Below are 18,647 nucleotides of genomic sequence, written 5' to 3' on the forward strand. Positions count from 1 at the left end.
TTTTCCTGCTGCATGCATTTTGCATTCAGTAGGTGTACAGTAGAGGTGAGGTATGTTTGCTTGTCCTGTTAAAGTCTTTCCTATAAAAGTTTATTTTCGACACAAAGGGTTGTGTCTTTGCATGGGCAGAAGTCTCGGGGGGGGGGGGGGGGTTCACCATTATGATATTGGTGGATCCAAAATAGCAGCAACAATCAAAAATGCAATGAAGACTTTGGGTAGAATGGATACCAGCAAATCTAAGGGCTTTTTTTTTTTTATAAAAAATGAAGTAGGAAATGAACAGCAAGCAGGTTGGGTTTAAAGGAATGAGGTGCATCCAGATCTAACCAAATTAAAACTTAAAGTATCAAAAACAGTTTCTTAGGACTATAGCAGGTGCATTGTTTGCTCTCTGTGTTAAACCGTGGGATGTCAAAACTTGCTTTTCATTCTTTACATATGAAACATGCTGCCAGTGACATACTTGTTAGATTATCATCGCAATTCCGGTCTTGTGACCCAGTAACCCACACAAATGCCCACAAATACTTACAGTTCAGCTCAGTTTTAAAACACTGCCCATTGCAAATTTGCCAAAACTCCTGATTTTAGCCAGGTACCAGAGAGTGGGGCTCAAAAGTCATAGAATTTGGCAAGGGTTGGACTGGATCATTGGTGTTAATTTCAACGATTTCAACAGGGCATGTCCAGAATGGGAATTTCATCTTCAATTGTTGGCAACTATTGAAAGAGATCATTGCTTGCATAATATTGAGTAAATTTGAATAAATGAGTCACGTAGGAATTTGATGTTATTGCTTTTTTCCAGGTTGTAAAACCTGTGGGAACTAGCATAAAATTGCCTTTCATTTTGTACTTAATGACAATTTGTGATAACCGTGTGATAATATAATAGATGGATATACTGTATGCTACAACACCCTGTGTAGTACATTCTGCAAGGAGTCATTTTGAATTCCTTGGAGCTCATTCACTTCGGACTTGCAGCGGGGGGATTAGCCTTCAGCGTGTCGTAGAAGTGTAGCACTGGTGGACTGCCTGATGCCCCTAATTAATTCTGTGATGCCAAATGCTAATTTGACATTATGCCCAATGTGTCTCCAGACTGGGAGGAGAGACGTTCATAAACTTCTTGCACTTCTGACAGGATTCTCTCTCCATTTTCCTGACCTACATATACAGTATTTTTTTTTTTAGTAGGGAGACCAAACCTCCCCTTTCATCTGTAGATGTTAAAGAAAATGACATCCTTCAAAGCACTAATAATGTAAATCTGTCCCTGGAACTGTGGAGTTAAACGGTCACATTATTGCAAATTATTTTATCTAGAAATATTATGTATGTTTAAGCTTACCACTAATGATGTGTGGGTTGACCCAAAACCCACGGTGACCTGTGGGTTGACCACTGGTTGGGAGGGTTTGGGTTGAAATTTGGCTAACCTTTGTGGGATTGGGTTGGGTGTGGGTCAGACTAGGGAAGTACACTCCTCCTCTGCTCTTGGAGATTCTTGACGTCACACACGTTCATAAAATAGATTTACTGAAGCAAGCCAAGTGCTGATCGTCTCTTCTTGGTTTGGACATTGCCTGTTTTTCTTTCCATGTTTTTTCTGGATAAACACCCCAAACATTCAGTATGGACTGTCACTGAATCTAGCTTCAGGCCGGCTATTTTTCTATAGAATCATAGACAGATCAGTCAGGGTCATATTGTCTTTTGTGTAACAATCACTCTCTGCTGGAAATTCACAAAAGGTGCAACTCTGTAGAAACTCATGGCGTCATAAATTTACCAAAGAAGAAAAATAGACTTACCCAGAGGGGACTCCCCTATCCTCAGGGGATTCAATTTTGAATGCATGTTTATAAAAGGGATAAAATAGATTTAGCACTACATTGTGATAGAGAGTGGTGTAAAAGAAGCCAAACTGACGTTGAGATATTAAAGGGATTCTGTCATGATTTTTATGGTGTCGTTTTTATTTCTAAGTTACACTGTTTACACTGCAAATAATTCACTCTACCATGTAAAATTTAATTCCAAACCCAACAAGTGTATTTTTTTCTTGTTGTAATATTGGTGTGGAAGCAGCCATCTCAGGTCATTTTGCCTGGTCATGTGCTTTCAGAAAGAGCCAGTGCTGCACTAGGGAACTGCTTTCTGGCAGGCTGTTGTTTCTCCTACTCAATGACGGAGTTGCAGCTGAACATGAATTTTTACTGTTGAGTGCTGTTCTTATATCTACCAGGGAGCTGTTATCTGGTTACCTTCCCATTGTTCTACTGATGGGCTACTGGGGGTTGTGGTGGTGGTAGTGATATCACTCCAACTTAGGCTAAGGCCACACTAGGCGATAGCGCCGCGATTTGACTCGCGCGACTTTTCGCCGCGACTTTTAAGCCGCAATCGCTGGGGAAACTTTTGCGCTGGCGTCTATGGGGAATCGCGTAAAATCGCCAGCGTAAAAACACACGCGGCGATCTTTTTTCTATTGTCGCTCGAAATCGCCTAGCGAGGCAATTTCGAGCGACAGTAGAGAAAAGATCGCCGCGTGCGTTTTTACGCTGGCGATTTTACGCGATTCCCCATAGACGCCAGCGCAAAAGTTTCCCCAGCGATTGCTTAAAAGTCGCGACGAAAAGTCGCGGCGAAAAGTCGCCGCGAGTCAAATCGCGGCGCTATCGCCTAGTGTGGCCTTAGCCTTACAGTGCAGCAGTAAAGAGTGACTGAAGTTTATCAGAGCACAAGTCACATGACTGGGGGCACCTGGGAAACTGACAATATGTCTAGCCCTCAATATTAAATATAAAAAATACATTTGCTCTTTTGAAAAACAGATTCCAGTGCAGAAGCTGCACTAATAACTGATGCATTTTGAAAAAAAAAAACATGTTTTCCCATGATAATATCCATTTAACGGTGCCTTACTGTATTACCACTACTTTTATGAATTCACCCTCCAAATTGTCCCTTTCTACGGATACCACATCAACACAAAGCAAGTAAAATCCACATACTTAATACAATAATGGATTTAGGTACATTCTGCATGGCTGTACAGTGAGTGCGATCATCTTTTAATTTTACTTCTAGGCAGGAACACCAAGGGTAAAGGGGTGGGTTGCAAATCTATCTGTGTTTTTTTTTAATGGCACAAAAGTGATGTTAATGACAGAAGTCAGTTGCACTGTATATGCTTTAGTTAAAGGACAAGGAAAGGTGTGTTCACTGGGGGGTGCCAAAATCCAGTCGGTAGGTTTTCTCCCTGGGTTGGTGCTCCTTTTAAATGTAGGAAGGCACTGTGTTAATTCCCCCCCCTAGACTGGTACATTTTTGTTTTATAAAATGAATACTGACCTGAGGATAAAAACCCAATCACAATCACAAAACCATATAGCATCAATATAACCAGTGACGTAAAGGGTCTATGGACTGCCATAGGGATGACCTATTTCATAAATATATATTAAAACTGTATTTTATCTCGGTCCCTAAGTGTGTACCTTATTTCCGGTTTAATACTTTAATACTCCAAGTATTTTTTCCTTAGAATTGCATTTTCATGCATTTATTCATAAAGCTGAATTTAATTTTTGGGTTTACCTCCCCTTTAAAAAGTTTTTAGAATGGTAAGATGCATTTTGTAGTCTACCCAGGCTTTCATACAATGATTCTCAGAATTAACTGCTATATGGCCTGTGTCTAGAAATGATATTTCTGGTTTTACAGGGTTATTGAGTTTTATGTCTCCAAAAACCTGCTGGCAAGTGCACAGGTGTGACTGATAGAAAAGAAAAAAGAACACCCCCCTTCCCAGGAGAGCTGCTTGGATTAGAATGTGAATGGGTGAGGATTGATATGTGCAGTTAATGCTTCACAAGAGACCCTCCCTCGGGGCCCAAGAGTCTGCATGTTACAGAGCTGTGTTCAGTGGCCAGGAATGAAGGAAGGACAACTGCTTCAGGTGACAGGAATTCAAAATAAACCTGCTGAATTTTGAAACAACCATTGAAAAGGGAAGGTAACACCCAGCACCCAGTGTGTAGATAACAACAGACTTCTGGAGCAAAATGCCTTTCCCATGCTAAGGGTTAGTTCACACGAGGAGATTCGGGGAGATTTTGTTGCCTGGTGACTAATCGCCTCGTCTTCTGAACGACAATCTCCCCGAACTGCCTCAGCGTGTCTTCCCATAGGCTATAATGAAAAGTCGCCTGCGCTAAAGCACACGCGGTGATGCGTTTTCCATAGTCGCCCAAAGTTGCCTCCATTGCCGCGTGTGCATTAGCACAGGCGACTTTTCATTATAGCCTATGGGAAAACGCGCTGAGGCAGTTCGGGGAGATTGTCGATCAGGAGACAAAATCTCCCCGAATCTCCTCATGTGAACTAACCCTAACCTAAGCTCACAATTAATTATGGCTGAGTGACACACAGACTTTAATAAATTATGTAGTACAATGAAAATGAAGGATTAAGGGATCAATAAAGCATTCGTACAATTTTCATGTGAAACCCAACGCATTCTCTGTGCAGCATTTCAAAAGTGATTGCAGCCCTAGGGAGAAAAGAAAAGATTGAAAATGCATTCTTAAATTTACAGAGGAGGAGGAGCATTTCTACCTGTACAAGTAACCCATAACAATTCCCCCTTCAATACAGTCTGTCCTCATACCTCCCAACATTTTGAAAATAAAAAGAGGGACAAAAAAATTTCGAATTTTTTGGACCATGCCCATTTTTGTGGCCACAACCCCTAATTACCATGTTCATTTTACAAAATTTGGCAGGTTATGAAAGTTTGAACACATTTTTGGTATTTTTTTCAAGTTATTACAGTTTTGCTAATGAAGGTGAATTGCCCTTTAAGCTGTGAGTCTAACATTTCCCAAGGGATCTGTTATCTTGTTACAATTACTTATTTGCTTATCTTGAAACTGTTACAAGAGTATCTTATCAGCTGCTGTGGCTGTTCTGGGCTCTCTGCCAAAAGACAATAAAGTTAGAAACTTTGTTTCTTTTTCTGGCTGTTCAGTGCAGAGAAAAATGGGACTTTCCAGTACAAATGAGGGACTGCAGGTTGAGCTGTCAAAAGAGGGACTGTCCTTCTAAAAACAGGACAGTTGGGAGGTATGCAAAATAAAAACCTTTAAAAAAAATACAGTCTGTCTTGGTCATTATGCAGTATACCTTTCAGCATGAGGATTTTATATGCATCCCATTTTGAAGGAGTTATTTGGTCTCCCTGTTTGTACCAATTACTTCCTGGTATTTAAAAGTAGCACTATGTGAGCAGTGTTTCTATTAAATACCTATGATGTCCTACACTAGGCAGGGCTGCTTGTTATACAACCGGGGCTGAGCTTTCACACAACTCCTATGAAGGTCAAAGTCCTGATACATTCTGAAGAGACAGTATAGGTTAAATGTATTTGTTAAATGAGATCACAACCAGGAAGTATGTCAGTATTACAGATCTCAGTATATACTGTATATATTCCTCTTTTTATCTTGCCTTTTAAGGGCCTTTTCACATGAGCGTTTTTTCCTGCGTTCCCCTGCGTTCAATTTAAATGCGTTCAACCACAGGGGAGTGCAGGCCAGATATTATTAAAGCAGGCTGTACTCATAGTGATGCATGAAAGCACCAAATGCAGGTGGAATGCAACATGCTGTGTTCCACCTGCTTACATGCATATATAACCATAAGGGAAACTTGGCTGCATCTGGGCCTGAACTGCCCTGCGGTTGAACGCATTTAAACTGAACGCAGGGGAACGTAGGAAAAAAACACTGTGTGGAAGAACCCTAAAATATGGGATAATATACCCATTTTAATTTTCATCTGCAGTCCAGTTTCAGTAGATTCTTATCACAGCTGTTCTGTTCGTAGTACCATGGCAGATAACAGGGAACACTGTTCATAGAATTGATCGTGATCAGCAGTCAGCCACATGTGGGGTACCTTGTGCTGTATCGGTAGTTTCAGTTTACTTAGAACTGTGCCAGATCTGATATGAGAAAACATTGTACCATACTGGTATTTTCTCATTATGCATGACTTTCGCAGATCTATGTGTTCATATAATAACAGTATATAACAGTTCAGAACTCTATATTTAGTGAATCATAATTCTTTAATGATCTTATATGTGTATTCAAAGTTTGATATTGATGATGTTTGTTTTCCTTGATAACATCCCTATTGTTGGCCGAAACATTGGCTATGCATTTGTGACATCCTGATTCACTAAATATGGAGTGCGGTTCCTGCTGAAGTGTTGTATACCATATTTTCACCCAGCACCATTAATTACATAAGACTGTTTTAAATGCTTTGTACAATATGTATTGTGTATCTGTCTGTATGCGCTATACACTGGAATAATACATAGTACTAGAAGGGTCACCACAAAAACAAAATACAAATAAGTATAAAAAACAGGTAAATGAAAGATTAAGTGCTATAGTTCAAAGAGGAATGAGGTTCCTGCCCCATAGAACTGAGTCTAAGTATGGGTTCTGGACTGTTGGTGACACAATAGATCCTGCAATGCTCTGTTAGGGGGTTTTGGCATATCATAAAGTGCCAGAGGGAATTTTTGTTTCTGTAGCACCCAGATTTTGGTTTGGTTTTATGGAAGTGTATGTTTGGTCATCGTGATGTTGTTGGGTTAGTAAATTTGAATGAAAAAAAGCAACAACATTTGTACAATTTTAAAAAGGGACATTTTAGATCATGGTCCCTACTGCCCCGAGAATACCTGATAATGGCCAGCTATACCCAGCAATCTTCCCAGAACTCCACCCTTTTCTGGTTGGCTCAGACGCTTATTGGGTCTGCAGTTTTTGACTATTGTACATAAATAGGGGCAATTGAACTGTATGTGTGTTATCAGTAAAACCTGATTCTCAACTGCTGATTCTTTTTTAACACATTGATTTTCTTATTTCTTAGACATGTTGCTAAACTGCAACAGGGTCACAAATGGAGGGCAGCCATGTATGTTGTGTTGGACTTGGTGAAGTTACAGAATGGGTGTGAGCAATGCTTGTTTCCCCTTGTCCTTTTCTTTAGGGGAAAACATTTATGTGTCTGTTTCCTGACTTTCTGTCCATTTTGCTTGACCCATATTGAGCTTTAGGTTAAAGAATCACTCACAGATGTTTGGTGGTGGGGAGGCGTGCCACTGTAGGTATCGGACCAGTTTAGGGGACTGAGAGGCGAATGGAATTCCAGGTTCTGTATATGATTAATTGTGCATGGAAACATTATATGACCCTGTCATTGAATACAAGGATATTATCCTTATATTATGGCCTCCCATATCACATATAGAATAAGCAAGAAACAGGAGGTGGAGTCACTAGTAGTGTTTTTGAAATGCATGGTTGTATTCATATATGCAATTATATTGATGGCAATCGCCCAGCCTCAGCTTCTCCATATCTAGGGTAGAGGGAAATACAGGCCACGAGGTGGGCACATTCAAAGTGCAAGCTCTGCTGCATCTGGCAACCATCATATAGAGTATAGCTTTATACTAGTGATCTCTGTGCAAAAACGGAGCCCTTTGTGCTTCATTTGAGCAAATGCTGGGAATGTTCCATGCCTGTGGGAGTAATTATCAAAAAGCGGAGAGAATTATGCTAGCTCCCATACATTTTAAAAATCATTTGAAGAATGTGCAGGGCAGCAAAGAGATTCACATTTTATCGAAAACACATAAAGAAAAACACATTTTATCTGATTTATGTGTTTGCTCAGCATGAATGTACATTGCATATTCCGTCTCAGGTGCCATAACATGCCAGTATTTCCTTCTGTTATAGTTGTGCAGGCACAGCCTTCTTGAGTTTGCTTAGAGAGTCAGTCTATCAACCAGGGCCAGCATAAGTATTCCTCTGTACTAAGCACAATTCAGCTGGTAAATGCTAGAGTATATTGGCCTGCTGGTTAATGATTGCTTACATTCCCTACTCTAAGGGTTCTTTTTGGGGCTACAGGTCTACAAATCCTTTATACTTTATATTGCCCCAATATGTTGTCCCTTTAGAACTATTTACTCAGGGGCGTTCTAGGGCTCCTTGTCACACTGAGGTGGCCTTTCTGATGCTGCCCCCTCGCATCCAGCACATACCATTTTGAGCACCATGTAGGGGGGTCGCATCGCTAGTGCGGAGAGTGCAATTGCGCACCAGCAGAGCCAAAATTCTGATTTAAAAATGGGAATTTCGTCTGCTTACCAATTACCAGGAGCGTCTTGTTTGCTGCCCTTGGTAACTTGCGGGCTGCTACCACCTGAGGAGAGTTTCTAAACTCCTGTATTTACTGCGTTGGTTATGAATATAGGCACACGCTTGGTATATGCTCTTGGAATGTGTAGATGCAGATATAGGCATGAAGGAATTTCTATAGGAGAGGAGAAATTTAGACTTTAGATGTTGCAGTACATTTTTTAAAGCAAAATTTTATTATTTTACATATACTGTATAACCTAATAAGAACAAAACAAAGGGTAGCAACAGTAATTGTAAGAGGCACAGTATTAGGCATCGGCAGATTGGTTTGGGAAAGGAGCTACGTCATACCATGGATTCTAGACCTTATCAAATTTGGTAGACAATCCTCTGAGAGAAATCATCTAAGATGGGAAATATAGAAGTTGCTCCAGAGAGTGGCCGAAAAATTTGAGAACCATCAACCAGGGTACAGGGTAGACAAGGAAGTGGATTCACAGGCCAAGTCTTTGTGATGGTAATAAAGAGTTCCTCCCAGGTAGCCACAAGGACTACCTGGAGTTGTGAGTTGGGGTTGTAGGGGGTCACAAGCAAAACACCAGAAATGTTGCTTTGCTTTGAAAGTAAAATCATTGGTGACACTAAAAACATTTTTGGTGCTTGACAAAGAAAGCAAAGACATTGTTGTTTCACAGACTTAATCCCAACGGCATGCTTGATCGGCAAGTAACGCTACTTTCACTGGTGCGTTCTGCTCGTCCAATCAAAACACAGAAAAACATCTCATATTTATTGATAAGAACAATGAGACAAATGCAACATTTCAGTTTTAAAATCCATTAAACAACTTTAGTGTACAGGACACTGTTATATAATGTTACTTATGGTAATGTTACTGTAACATAATGAATGTTACTTATATGTCAAGCAGCCAAGCACGAAGCAGCCCCTTCTCTCAATGGATAACATTTATGGTTAACATTGTTTGCAACCTTTAAAAGATTGGTATATCCTTCAGTTGTTCCTATTAATGCAGAACAATTTGAGAACAACTTTGGGGCCACATCATGAATGCTGCAGATGAAGGTCTAGTCTTCCTGTCATTGCAAGAATAAAAATAAATAAATGGAATACTTTAATACATATATGAATATAGAAACCGTGTGCTCATTCATACTGTACATCCAGCATCTAGTTCCCACAAAGAGTTCAGATATTTGCTTTGGTGTGTAATGTAACATCTCGAGACGTACTTGTAAATCATTTGTACTTGGGTGCCAGCCGAATTCTGTGGGTATTTGTGTGTTCTGGTTCACTTTCTCTAAAAGTGAAGTTAAATCTGAGATTAACGTATACAGAATGTTAAAGCAACCAGGGATCATATTGTGTTCTGTCTACGCTGGATAAACATATGGAATGCTTTATCTGGTCCATCTCTGAGGCGTGTACACCTTCTGTTTCTTTCAACGATATGATCCTTTGCTCTACTTTCATTCTTGTGCCACAACTATTAATCTCTAGACCTTGGGGGTTAAGATATAGATGCAGTGTTGGACTGGACACCAGGGGCCCACCCAAAAACCTTAGACCAGGGGCTCATGAAAAAAACATAGATCAGGGGCTCACTCTCAGTACAATTATTCTTCTTCTCCCCACTCAACCTCTATTCTCCTAGTCTCTATTCTTTACATACTAAAGTCTATTATTCCATCTATTTAGCCTCTTTATTCTCAAAGAAATAGGCCAAATCTCTAGCAGCACAAGGGCCCCCTGACACCTGGGCTCACCGGGAGATTTCCTGATAGCCAGTCCGACACTGTATATATGGCATTTGAGGATGTGGACAATTAGTGGCTTGCCCTGTTGCCCATTAGGTATGACTTCTGCACTGCAGATTACACTACGGGGCCCATTTACTTAGTTCGAGTGAAGGAATAGAGGAAAAAAACCTTTGAATTTCGATATTTTTTTTGGCTACTTCGACCATCGAATGTGCTACTTCGACCTTTGACTACGACTTCGACTTCGTATCGAACGATTCGAACTAAAAATCGTTTGATTATTCGACCATTCGATAGTCGAAGTACTGTCTCTTTAAGAAAAAACTTCGACCCCCTAGTTCGCCACCTAAAAGCTACCGAAGTCAATATTAGCCTATGGGGAAGGTCCCCATAGGCTTAGCAATCTTTTTTAGCTTGAAGAAAAATCGTCCGATCGATGGATTAAAATCCTTCGAATCGAACGATTCGAAGGATTTAATCGTTCGATCGAACGAATGGTGCTAAATCCTTTGACTTCGATATTCGAAGTCGAAGGATTTAACTTCGACAGTCGAATATCGAGGGTTAAATAACCCTCAATATTTGACCTTAAGTAAATTTGTCCCTACGTGTGGCCATGCAGTTTCCCTTGAAGAATGCATAGTGCCATTTTTCTGGTTTATCCAGATTTTTTGCTTAAAGTGATACTGACACTAAAAAAACTTATTTTTAAAACATGAATGTACATTAAAAGTTACCTATAGGTCAAAAATGTTTTTTGCTGAGAGGTTTGTTTTTGTAAGTAATTTTTAGTTAAAGTTCCTAAACCTGACTGTTTTGACAACCTGACTGTCCCATGTCAACCTGTCAGTTTAAGTTCCTAATGCTAATGGACTCGTGCTGCACAAATATGGCAGCCCCCTTATAGACAAACACAGGGACTCAGAAGGGTAATGAAAAAGCATTGGGCCAATACTTTATGGCAAAAATATAAGTAGAATGCAAAGTCAATTTTATGTTAGATGTCAAAAAAAGGTTTAATTTCTGGTGTCAGTATCTCTTTAATGTTCCCATACCCCAATGGCAATTTCTTGTAAAATTCACAACTTTATAGTGATGTACAGATACAGTAAGTGGTAGCCTATCTGATAATGGCTTATTTTTACCATGACTATGAAGATTTTCATTCATCCAGGTCATGGTATATCTAATATAGGTAAATCTAAAAACAACTGGACTTGCTGAGTAATCATTGAAGACGTTTCACTACTCATCCGAACAGCTGTTCGGATGAGTAGTGAAACGTCTTCAATGATTACTCAGCAAGTCCAGTTGTTTTTAGATTTACTAAGATTATTTTAACCATGTTAAACATTTAGAAACCCCAAACTAGCAGTTTGTTTGGTGTCATGCCCCAATTTATACTGACCACACCCAGACACACCAGTAATGCGCAGGAAAACCACCCACTTTTTGCAGGAATATGACAATGCAACGGTTTGGAGCTGAATCATACAGTCTGCTTGGCTATTCAGGTGCCTTCAGGCACTTACACAATGCTGTAAATCCCAGAAAGTATATGAAGTAAACATGTATGACATGACATTGTAAATGTATTTTGGACACAGTGCAATTTTGGACACCTTTCACCATGTTTTATACTACTCAATGCAGCATCATTACTACTGAGCATTAAGTTGCAGTAATGATGACCCCCGAAAATGTTCATATTGGAATAAAATACCTCTCTTCCTTCCCATTCTAATTTTAATTAGATTTTCAAGATTTATCAAACTCTGGCCCTTTAAGAATATGGTTTATTCGTCACTTAAAACCATGCATAAGTTAATGGGAGAGGTCCAGGGATCAATTTGGAGATGTTTACAGCTTTCCTGACAAGTTTTTGTATAATTCCAATCAAATTCGATTCGAGTTTTCGGATCGGTAAAATTAACTATTCGTTTTCTTTAAATAAATTTCCCATAATCGAATTTCGAAGTCAATCAAATGTATTTAAAAAAAACTCACATGAATTCGAAATTTGACCCTTGATGAAACTGCCTCCCCAATCATTTGTATACTATGTCATATAAACTACATGTACATTACAGGTATAGGATCTATTATCTGGAATGCAATCTGTATAAGGGGGTACAGGTATAGGATCCATTATCCAGAAAACTCAGAATTACGGAAAGGCTGTCTCCCATAGACCCCATGTAATCCGAATTCTAAAAATTATTTCCTTTTTATCTATAATAATAAAACACAACCTTGTACTTGACCCCAACTAAGATATAATTTAGTCCTTACTGGAGGCAAAACCAGCCTATTGGGTTTATTTCATGATTTTCTAGTAGACTTATGGTCTGAAAATCCAAGAGACAGATCCATTATCTGGAAAACTCCATGTCCCGAGCATTCTGGATAACAGGTCCCATACCTGTATTTCCGTAACTTGCATCACCATATCTTTCAAGGGAATGTCAACCCAAAAGATAATTCTGTGCATAATTAAAGAAAACAAAATGCATTTATTACACATTTTATATGGTTTTTAAGTTATTTGTATATGTAATGTAATTGAAAGTAGTGTTTTTCTTTTTCTATTCTCTGCACTGGTGGTTCAGACTGTTGATACAATGTAAGACAAGGTAGCTCTTGCAACACTTTTTAAAAGTAACAACAGGAGTTAAGCAAAGACTGCTTTCAGTTGTAATTGTTTTTACAAATAACCTTAAAAGCACTGGAAATGTTTTAATAAACATGTAAACTGCTTAGAATTCTCTTTTCTTTTATGGAATAATTTTGATAATTTTGGGGTTGACTTGCCCTTTAAGTCTGCTGAACTGCTTTAAACGTTATTTACATAAGAAAATTGTTTTGGCACCAATATTTAGCTTAGTTACAATCAAGTACAAGATACTGTTTTATTATTGCAGAAAAAAAGGAAGTCATTAATGAAAATGAATTACTTGTTTAAAATGTATTATTAAATTATTATTATTATTGTTGTTTTTATTATTATTATTATTATACCAAATATTTATATGTAGGATAATGTACCCCTCTGCATTAATTTATAATGATATAAAAGGTCCTCTCCTTCAAAGGTCACCAGTAAATATTGTCTGTTTATTAGTTGTTACAGGTAACGAGACAGGTACAGACATTTTCTGTTTTTTTTTAACATTTCCCTACACGTGTCTTTTTGTTCACCAGTTACAGGAACTTGAAGGTGACTCATGAGATCCTGTAGAAAGTTCAGTATATGGTTATTTATCTTTCATAATACAGAAGGGACAGTTTTGGAAAGAGCCTACAAAGTGATTGGAAGAATCAGTGTGAAACTTGAATTCTGCTTTTTAAAGGTCATACAGCTCTAACTACATGTCACAAGCTATACAGGAATACGTATTTTTAGAAACAGAAGTGGGGAACTAATTTATTTCATTACATTCCACTGAAATGGTATCATGCTTTGCACTAAACATCACCTCTGGCTATTGGTAGGGAGCTCCCAGCACAAGATATTGTACTGAAGAACTAATGCTTTGCTAAGGGGTTTTTATATGTTACAGAACTGTTGGTATCAGATGGGATCTCCAGTCCACCCAGGCCCAGACTGGCAATCTGTGGGTTCTGGCAAATGCCAGAGGGGCTGCTGTAAGGGGCTGTTTGGGCCTTTATGTGGGCTGATTGGGCCTCTGTGTACCTGAAATGCCAGGGCCTATTTTAATTCTCAGTCTGGACCTGTCTCCACCCAAAAACTGTTGCATAGTTATAGAAAATGTAATACTAAGCAGCTTTTCCATACAGATATGTGAACTATTATCCAGAATGCTCGGACCTGGGGTATTCTGGATAACAGATCTTTCCATAATTTTCATACCGTAAGTCTACTAGAAAATCAAGTAAACCTTAAATAAACCCAATAGGCTGGGTTTGCTTCCAAAAAGGATTAATTATGTCTTAGTTTGGATCAAGTGCAAGGTACTGTTTTATTATTACAGAGAAAAAGGAAATAATTTTTAAAAATCTGAACAATTTGGATAAAATGGAGTCTATGGCAGATGGCTATGCCATAATTTGGAGCCTCTATACAAAACGTTCAGTGTGGTTTTAAAGTTGTTTGTAAATGTAATTGTTCAGCAACGTAACTATTTTCTGCCGCCGGAGTCCCAGAGTCAATGGCGCGAGAGCTGCTGCGGGGCCCTGAGGGGGTGCATGCCCTGGCCCACTGCTCCCCCGGTAGTTACGCCACTGTAATTGTTAAAATAAATATTTGTTTATTCATTTTTTATTCTGTGGTTTGTATCACACTCCTGCTGTCCAGTCGGATTTAGTTCAGCAGGTCCAGAGGAACAGGGCTGTTTTCAGGAGCCATTAGTGCAATGGCAAATAGGGAGATTAATCGCTTCAAGGGAGGTAACAAAATGCTACAAATCACATATCACAGCCAAAAATATACTGGAGTAAAAAAAACTATTTGAAAACCATTAATTGATTAATAAATGCATAATGGACAGTTGCTTACAATTACTGAATATATTACAAACACAGTTTTTGAGTTGCAATCTCGACATTTTCAGTTACAGTTAAATACATTCTTGGGCTACTTGAACATTATATTGATTTTCTATGACACTGTTTTTTTTTCTAGGTCAGCCCCTAAATATGAATGCCTTTATTGGATTCCTGTTTCATGCTCTGAGGTGAAGAGTCATTTTATCTGCATTTTTCTCAGCCCAGAATGGGCACCCTATGTACAGCTCTGCTGTCTCTGCTGCTCTTGCCAACCATCACAACATCTCAGTGGCAGTGTCCAACCCTGGCCCCGAGCTTGACTCTGGACACTAATATCCAGTACCAGTTTCCAAATTTCACAGCCTCTCGGCCCATCCAGAACCTGGTTAGCCTGGAGGGCACGCTCTTCCTGACGACTACTAATCACTTGTATGTTCTCACAGGCAATGAACTTCACATATTACAAAACATCACCACTGGTCCTACTAACTCCCAGTGTACTCTGTGCTCCAAATGCCAAATGGGAAATGCTTTACCAAGCCAGCCTGAGGACAATGAGAACCAAGTCTTGGCAGTAGATCCAGAGGAAAATGTTATATACAGCTGTGGATCCTCTCTACATGGCCTTTGCTTCATGCATGTAATTTCATCCTCTAAGATAGTTGACTCCAAGTGCCTTTTCAATCAGAATAGAAACAGTGCCTCTTTTTGCCCAGACTGCATAGCAAGCCCCCTTGGAACATTGCTATCAGTAGTGACACAAAGCCGAGGAGTGTATTTTTATAAAGCAGCGTCACTGGATTCGCGAGTTGCTAAAAGTTACAGCCCAACATCCATATCTATAAGGCGCCTCCTTGGAACTGAAGATGGCTTTAGCACTGGCTTCCATTCACTGACAGTGTTAGAGCCATTCAGGGACTCTTACCCTATCCATTATGTGCACACATTCGTCAGTGGATCATACGTCTATTTCCTGACTGTCCAGCCTGAACATCCACTGTCCAATACCTACCACAGCAGGTTGGTGCGTCTCAGCAACAATGAGGAGGAAATGCGAAGGTAAATCAATTGTTACTATTGCGTATCGGTACTGACTTTTCTCTGCATTGTTGTATCTCTAGAACATTTTTTAACATCTTCCTTGTCTCTACGTTCTCTATTACTCAGTTACCCATTTCATTCTCCTCTGTTCCCTAATTCCTTTGCTTCACTCCCTTTTTGACCTCCAGTTACCGAGAACTGATTCTGGAATGTCGCCTTGAGCCTAAGCGACGAAGAAGACGAAGAGCAGAACCTAAATTTTTCAATGTTTTGCAGGCAGCACATGTTGCCACTGTAGGGAGCACACTAGCTGGGGAACTGGACATTAGCGAGACAGACCCAGTGCTCTTTGCTGTTTTTGCTCAGAGTGAGCCAATGAGTGCACAACCACGCAAATATTCCGCAGTTTGCGCCTTCCCCATCCGCTTAATTGATCTCTCGATTGAAGACGGGATGAATGCATGCTGCTCCAACACCAACTCTGTGAGGCTGACAAGGGGACTTAATTTCTTTCAACCAGAGATGGAATGTCCCCAAAATGTAAGGAACAAATAGGTCAGACTCATAATCAATGTACTGTATAAAGGAGGAATGGGGAATCAGAACAAGGAGAGGGTGAAAACATTCAGTTTAAAATAGTAAACACTGACCATTCTTGAGAGAAAAGGGGAGTGTTTTTGTTAGTACAGTCAGATTTAATTGTCTAATGAGAACATCTATAAAGATATAACTACATGGATGGAAATATTCTTAATTAAGGAAGATAGACACAAGCTGGAGATGGCCAAGGCCATTTTTCTAAAGGGAGCTTTAGAACAGGGGTCCCCAACCTTTGTTACCCGTGAGCCACATTCAATTGTAAAAAGAGTTGGGGAGCAACACAAGCATGAAAAAAGTTATTGGGATGCCAAATAATGGCAGTGATTGGCTATTTGGTAGTCCTTATGTGGACTTAAAGGGATACTGTCATGGGAAAAAAAAAAATTCAAAATTAATCAGTTAATAGTGCTGCTCCAGCAGAATTCTGCACTGAAATCCATTTCTCCAAAGAGCAAACAGATTTTTTTATATTCAATTTTGAAATCTGACGGAAGGTAACCAGATAGCAGCTCCCTACAGTGGCGTAACTACCGGGGGAGCAGGGGGTGCGATTGGGCCAGGGCCCCCGGTAGCTTGCACGCCACTCAGTTCTTTACTAATTGCGGCTATACGGAGGGGGGCGGAGGCCCGGCTGCACGTCCTGCGCCAGGGCCCGTCCCCTCTAGTTGCGCTACTGGCTCCCTAACACAAGATAACAGTTGTCTGGTAGATCTAAGAACAGTATTCAATAGTAAAAACCCATGTCCCACTGAGACACATTCAGTTACATTGAGAAGGAAAAACAGCAGCCTGCCAGAAAGCATTTGTCTCCTGAAGTGCAGACACAAGTCACATGACTGGGGGCAGCTGGGAAATTGACAAAATGTCTAGCCCCATGTCAGATTTTAAAATTGAATATAAAAAAATCTGTTTGCTCTTTTGAGAAATGGATTTCAGTGCAGAATTCTGCTTGAGCAGCACTATTAACTGATTCATTTTGAATTTTTTTTTTCCCATGACAGTATCCCTTTAAGCCTAAAGAAGGTTCTGTTTGGCAGTGCACCTGGTTTTATGCCTCCAAAACTTGCCCCAAGTCAGGAATTCAAAAATAAGCACCTGCTTCGAGGCCACTGAGACCAAACATCAAAGGGGTTAGTGAGTAATGTGTTTCATTCTAAACCTTTGGTTGTGGATTCTGATCACTACTTTAGAAGAATGATATTAAGTGGACTGAATGCCCAGAAAGTACCATAAGTAGCAAGTTATTCCAAATAAATGGGTATCGCGTGCAATTATCAGTTTTCTCTGTAGTCATTTTTTTATGCCTTTTCCTTTACCAGTCTGACATCACCTGTAAGAATATTCCCACATTAGTGTTGCCCCCTTTACGACGTATTGATATCTTCAATGGGCAGTTGAATGGGGTACTTCTCACCTCTGTGTATGTTAGTCCTAAGGAAGATCTGACCATTGGCTTCCTTGGAACCTCTGTTGGAAGACTGCTGCAGGTATGTTACTACATTCTCTGTTTAAAGAACAGGATCTTAACCATAGACCATAAGAATGGCCATCACAACTAGGGATAAATCACCCGCTTCTCCCTACTGTTCTGCAATAACTCTTTAATGTCTCCCATCCCTGACAGGTGGTACTCCAGCTCAACAGTAACCCTCGCACTCTGTCTAACTTCTCTATAAGTGATAACCATCCTGTATCACGGGAGGTCGCCAAAATTGAAGACAGTCTCTTTTTTATTACTGGAAACCAGGTAAGCAATATTGGGAAGTCAGGCAGGTTTTTGTCCGCTCAATGTTGTCAAAACTTGCTTGATTGTGCTCTGACTTACATTAGAGAACTTAAATTAGAGAAAAGAAAAGGAGACTACAGTCCACCACGTAGCGTCTGAAATGAATGTGCATATTTCAGCAGGCTGATTTCGGCCCCTTTGTGGCACACAAGTGTCCCCTCTGCTTCTCTTCTGTGAAAAGAAGAAAAGAGCTGGCCCATAACGCTCCACCTTCCCATCTCACAAATCCGATAGCTCAGTTGTAAAGGGTAAAACATAACTTTTAATACATTGGTCATGAGAGCAGGTCTCTGGCCTGCCTAACCGGTATGTGGCACTGCATATAAGTCACAATCCTGCAACTCAAATCTACGGAACGCATTTTAGGACATCATGAGGCAAAGACACGCTCCTGCATGCGCTCACCTACAGTAGTATGCAGACTTGTCTCTTATTATACTCACTTATCCGAAGAAACTGCAGTCACACCTCTGTGCTGCCCAGATTTGCTGTTGCAATCTCCTCCCTTGTCATTCATTCCTCATCCCTCCCTCCTCGGTCCTCAGACCTCCCTCCTCAGCCCTCATTAAAAAAGCCCTCCGTCCTCAGCCCTCCCTCCTCAGCCCTCCCTCCTCAGACCTCAGCTCGTAAGCCAGTCTGATGAGGGAGGGCTGAAGGATGTGGAGGGAGGGCTGCAGATGGAGGGT

General features: G+C 40.1%; 1 protein-coding gene across 3 annotated transcripts in view; it reads left to right on the forward strand.

Annotated features, from left to right (window-relative positions):
• mst1r.S (macrophage stimulating 1 receptor S homeolog) overlaps window positions 1-18,647 on the forward strand; it is a 47,670-nt gene that overhangs the window by 8,504 nt on the left and 20,519 nt on the right. For 2 of the 3 annotated variants that reach the window (XM_041561682.1, XM_018261301.2), the window contains exons 2-5: window positions 14,671-15,593; window positions 15,764-16,115; window positions 17,495-17,662; window positions 17,800-17,922. In XM_041561682.1, the coding sequence (XP_041417616.1) occupies window positions 14,761-15,593; window positions 15,764-16,115; window positions 17,495-17,662; window positions 17,800-17,922 (1,476 nt within the window). In that variant the 5' untranslated portion in view covers window positions 14,671-14,760. Of the gene's footprint in view, window positions 1-3,705; window positions 3,971-14,670; window positions 15,594-15,763; window positions 16,116-17,494; window positions 17,663-17,799; window positions 17,923-18,647 lie in introns of those variants that run through there. The other variant, XM_041561681.1, reaches the window with a different exon arrangement.

This window comes from Xenopus laevis, chromosome 4S, assembly GCF_017654675.1.
Source record: "Xenopus laevis strain J_2021 chromosome 4S, Xenopus_laevis_v10.1, whole genome shotgun sequence".
NCBI lineage: Eukaryota > Metazoa > Chordata > Amphibia > Anura > Pipidae > Xenopus > Xenopus laevis.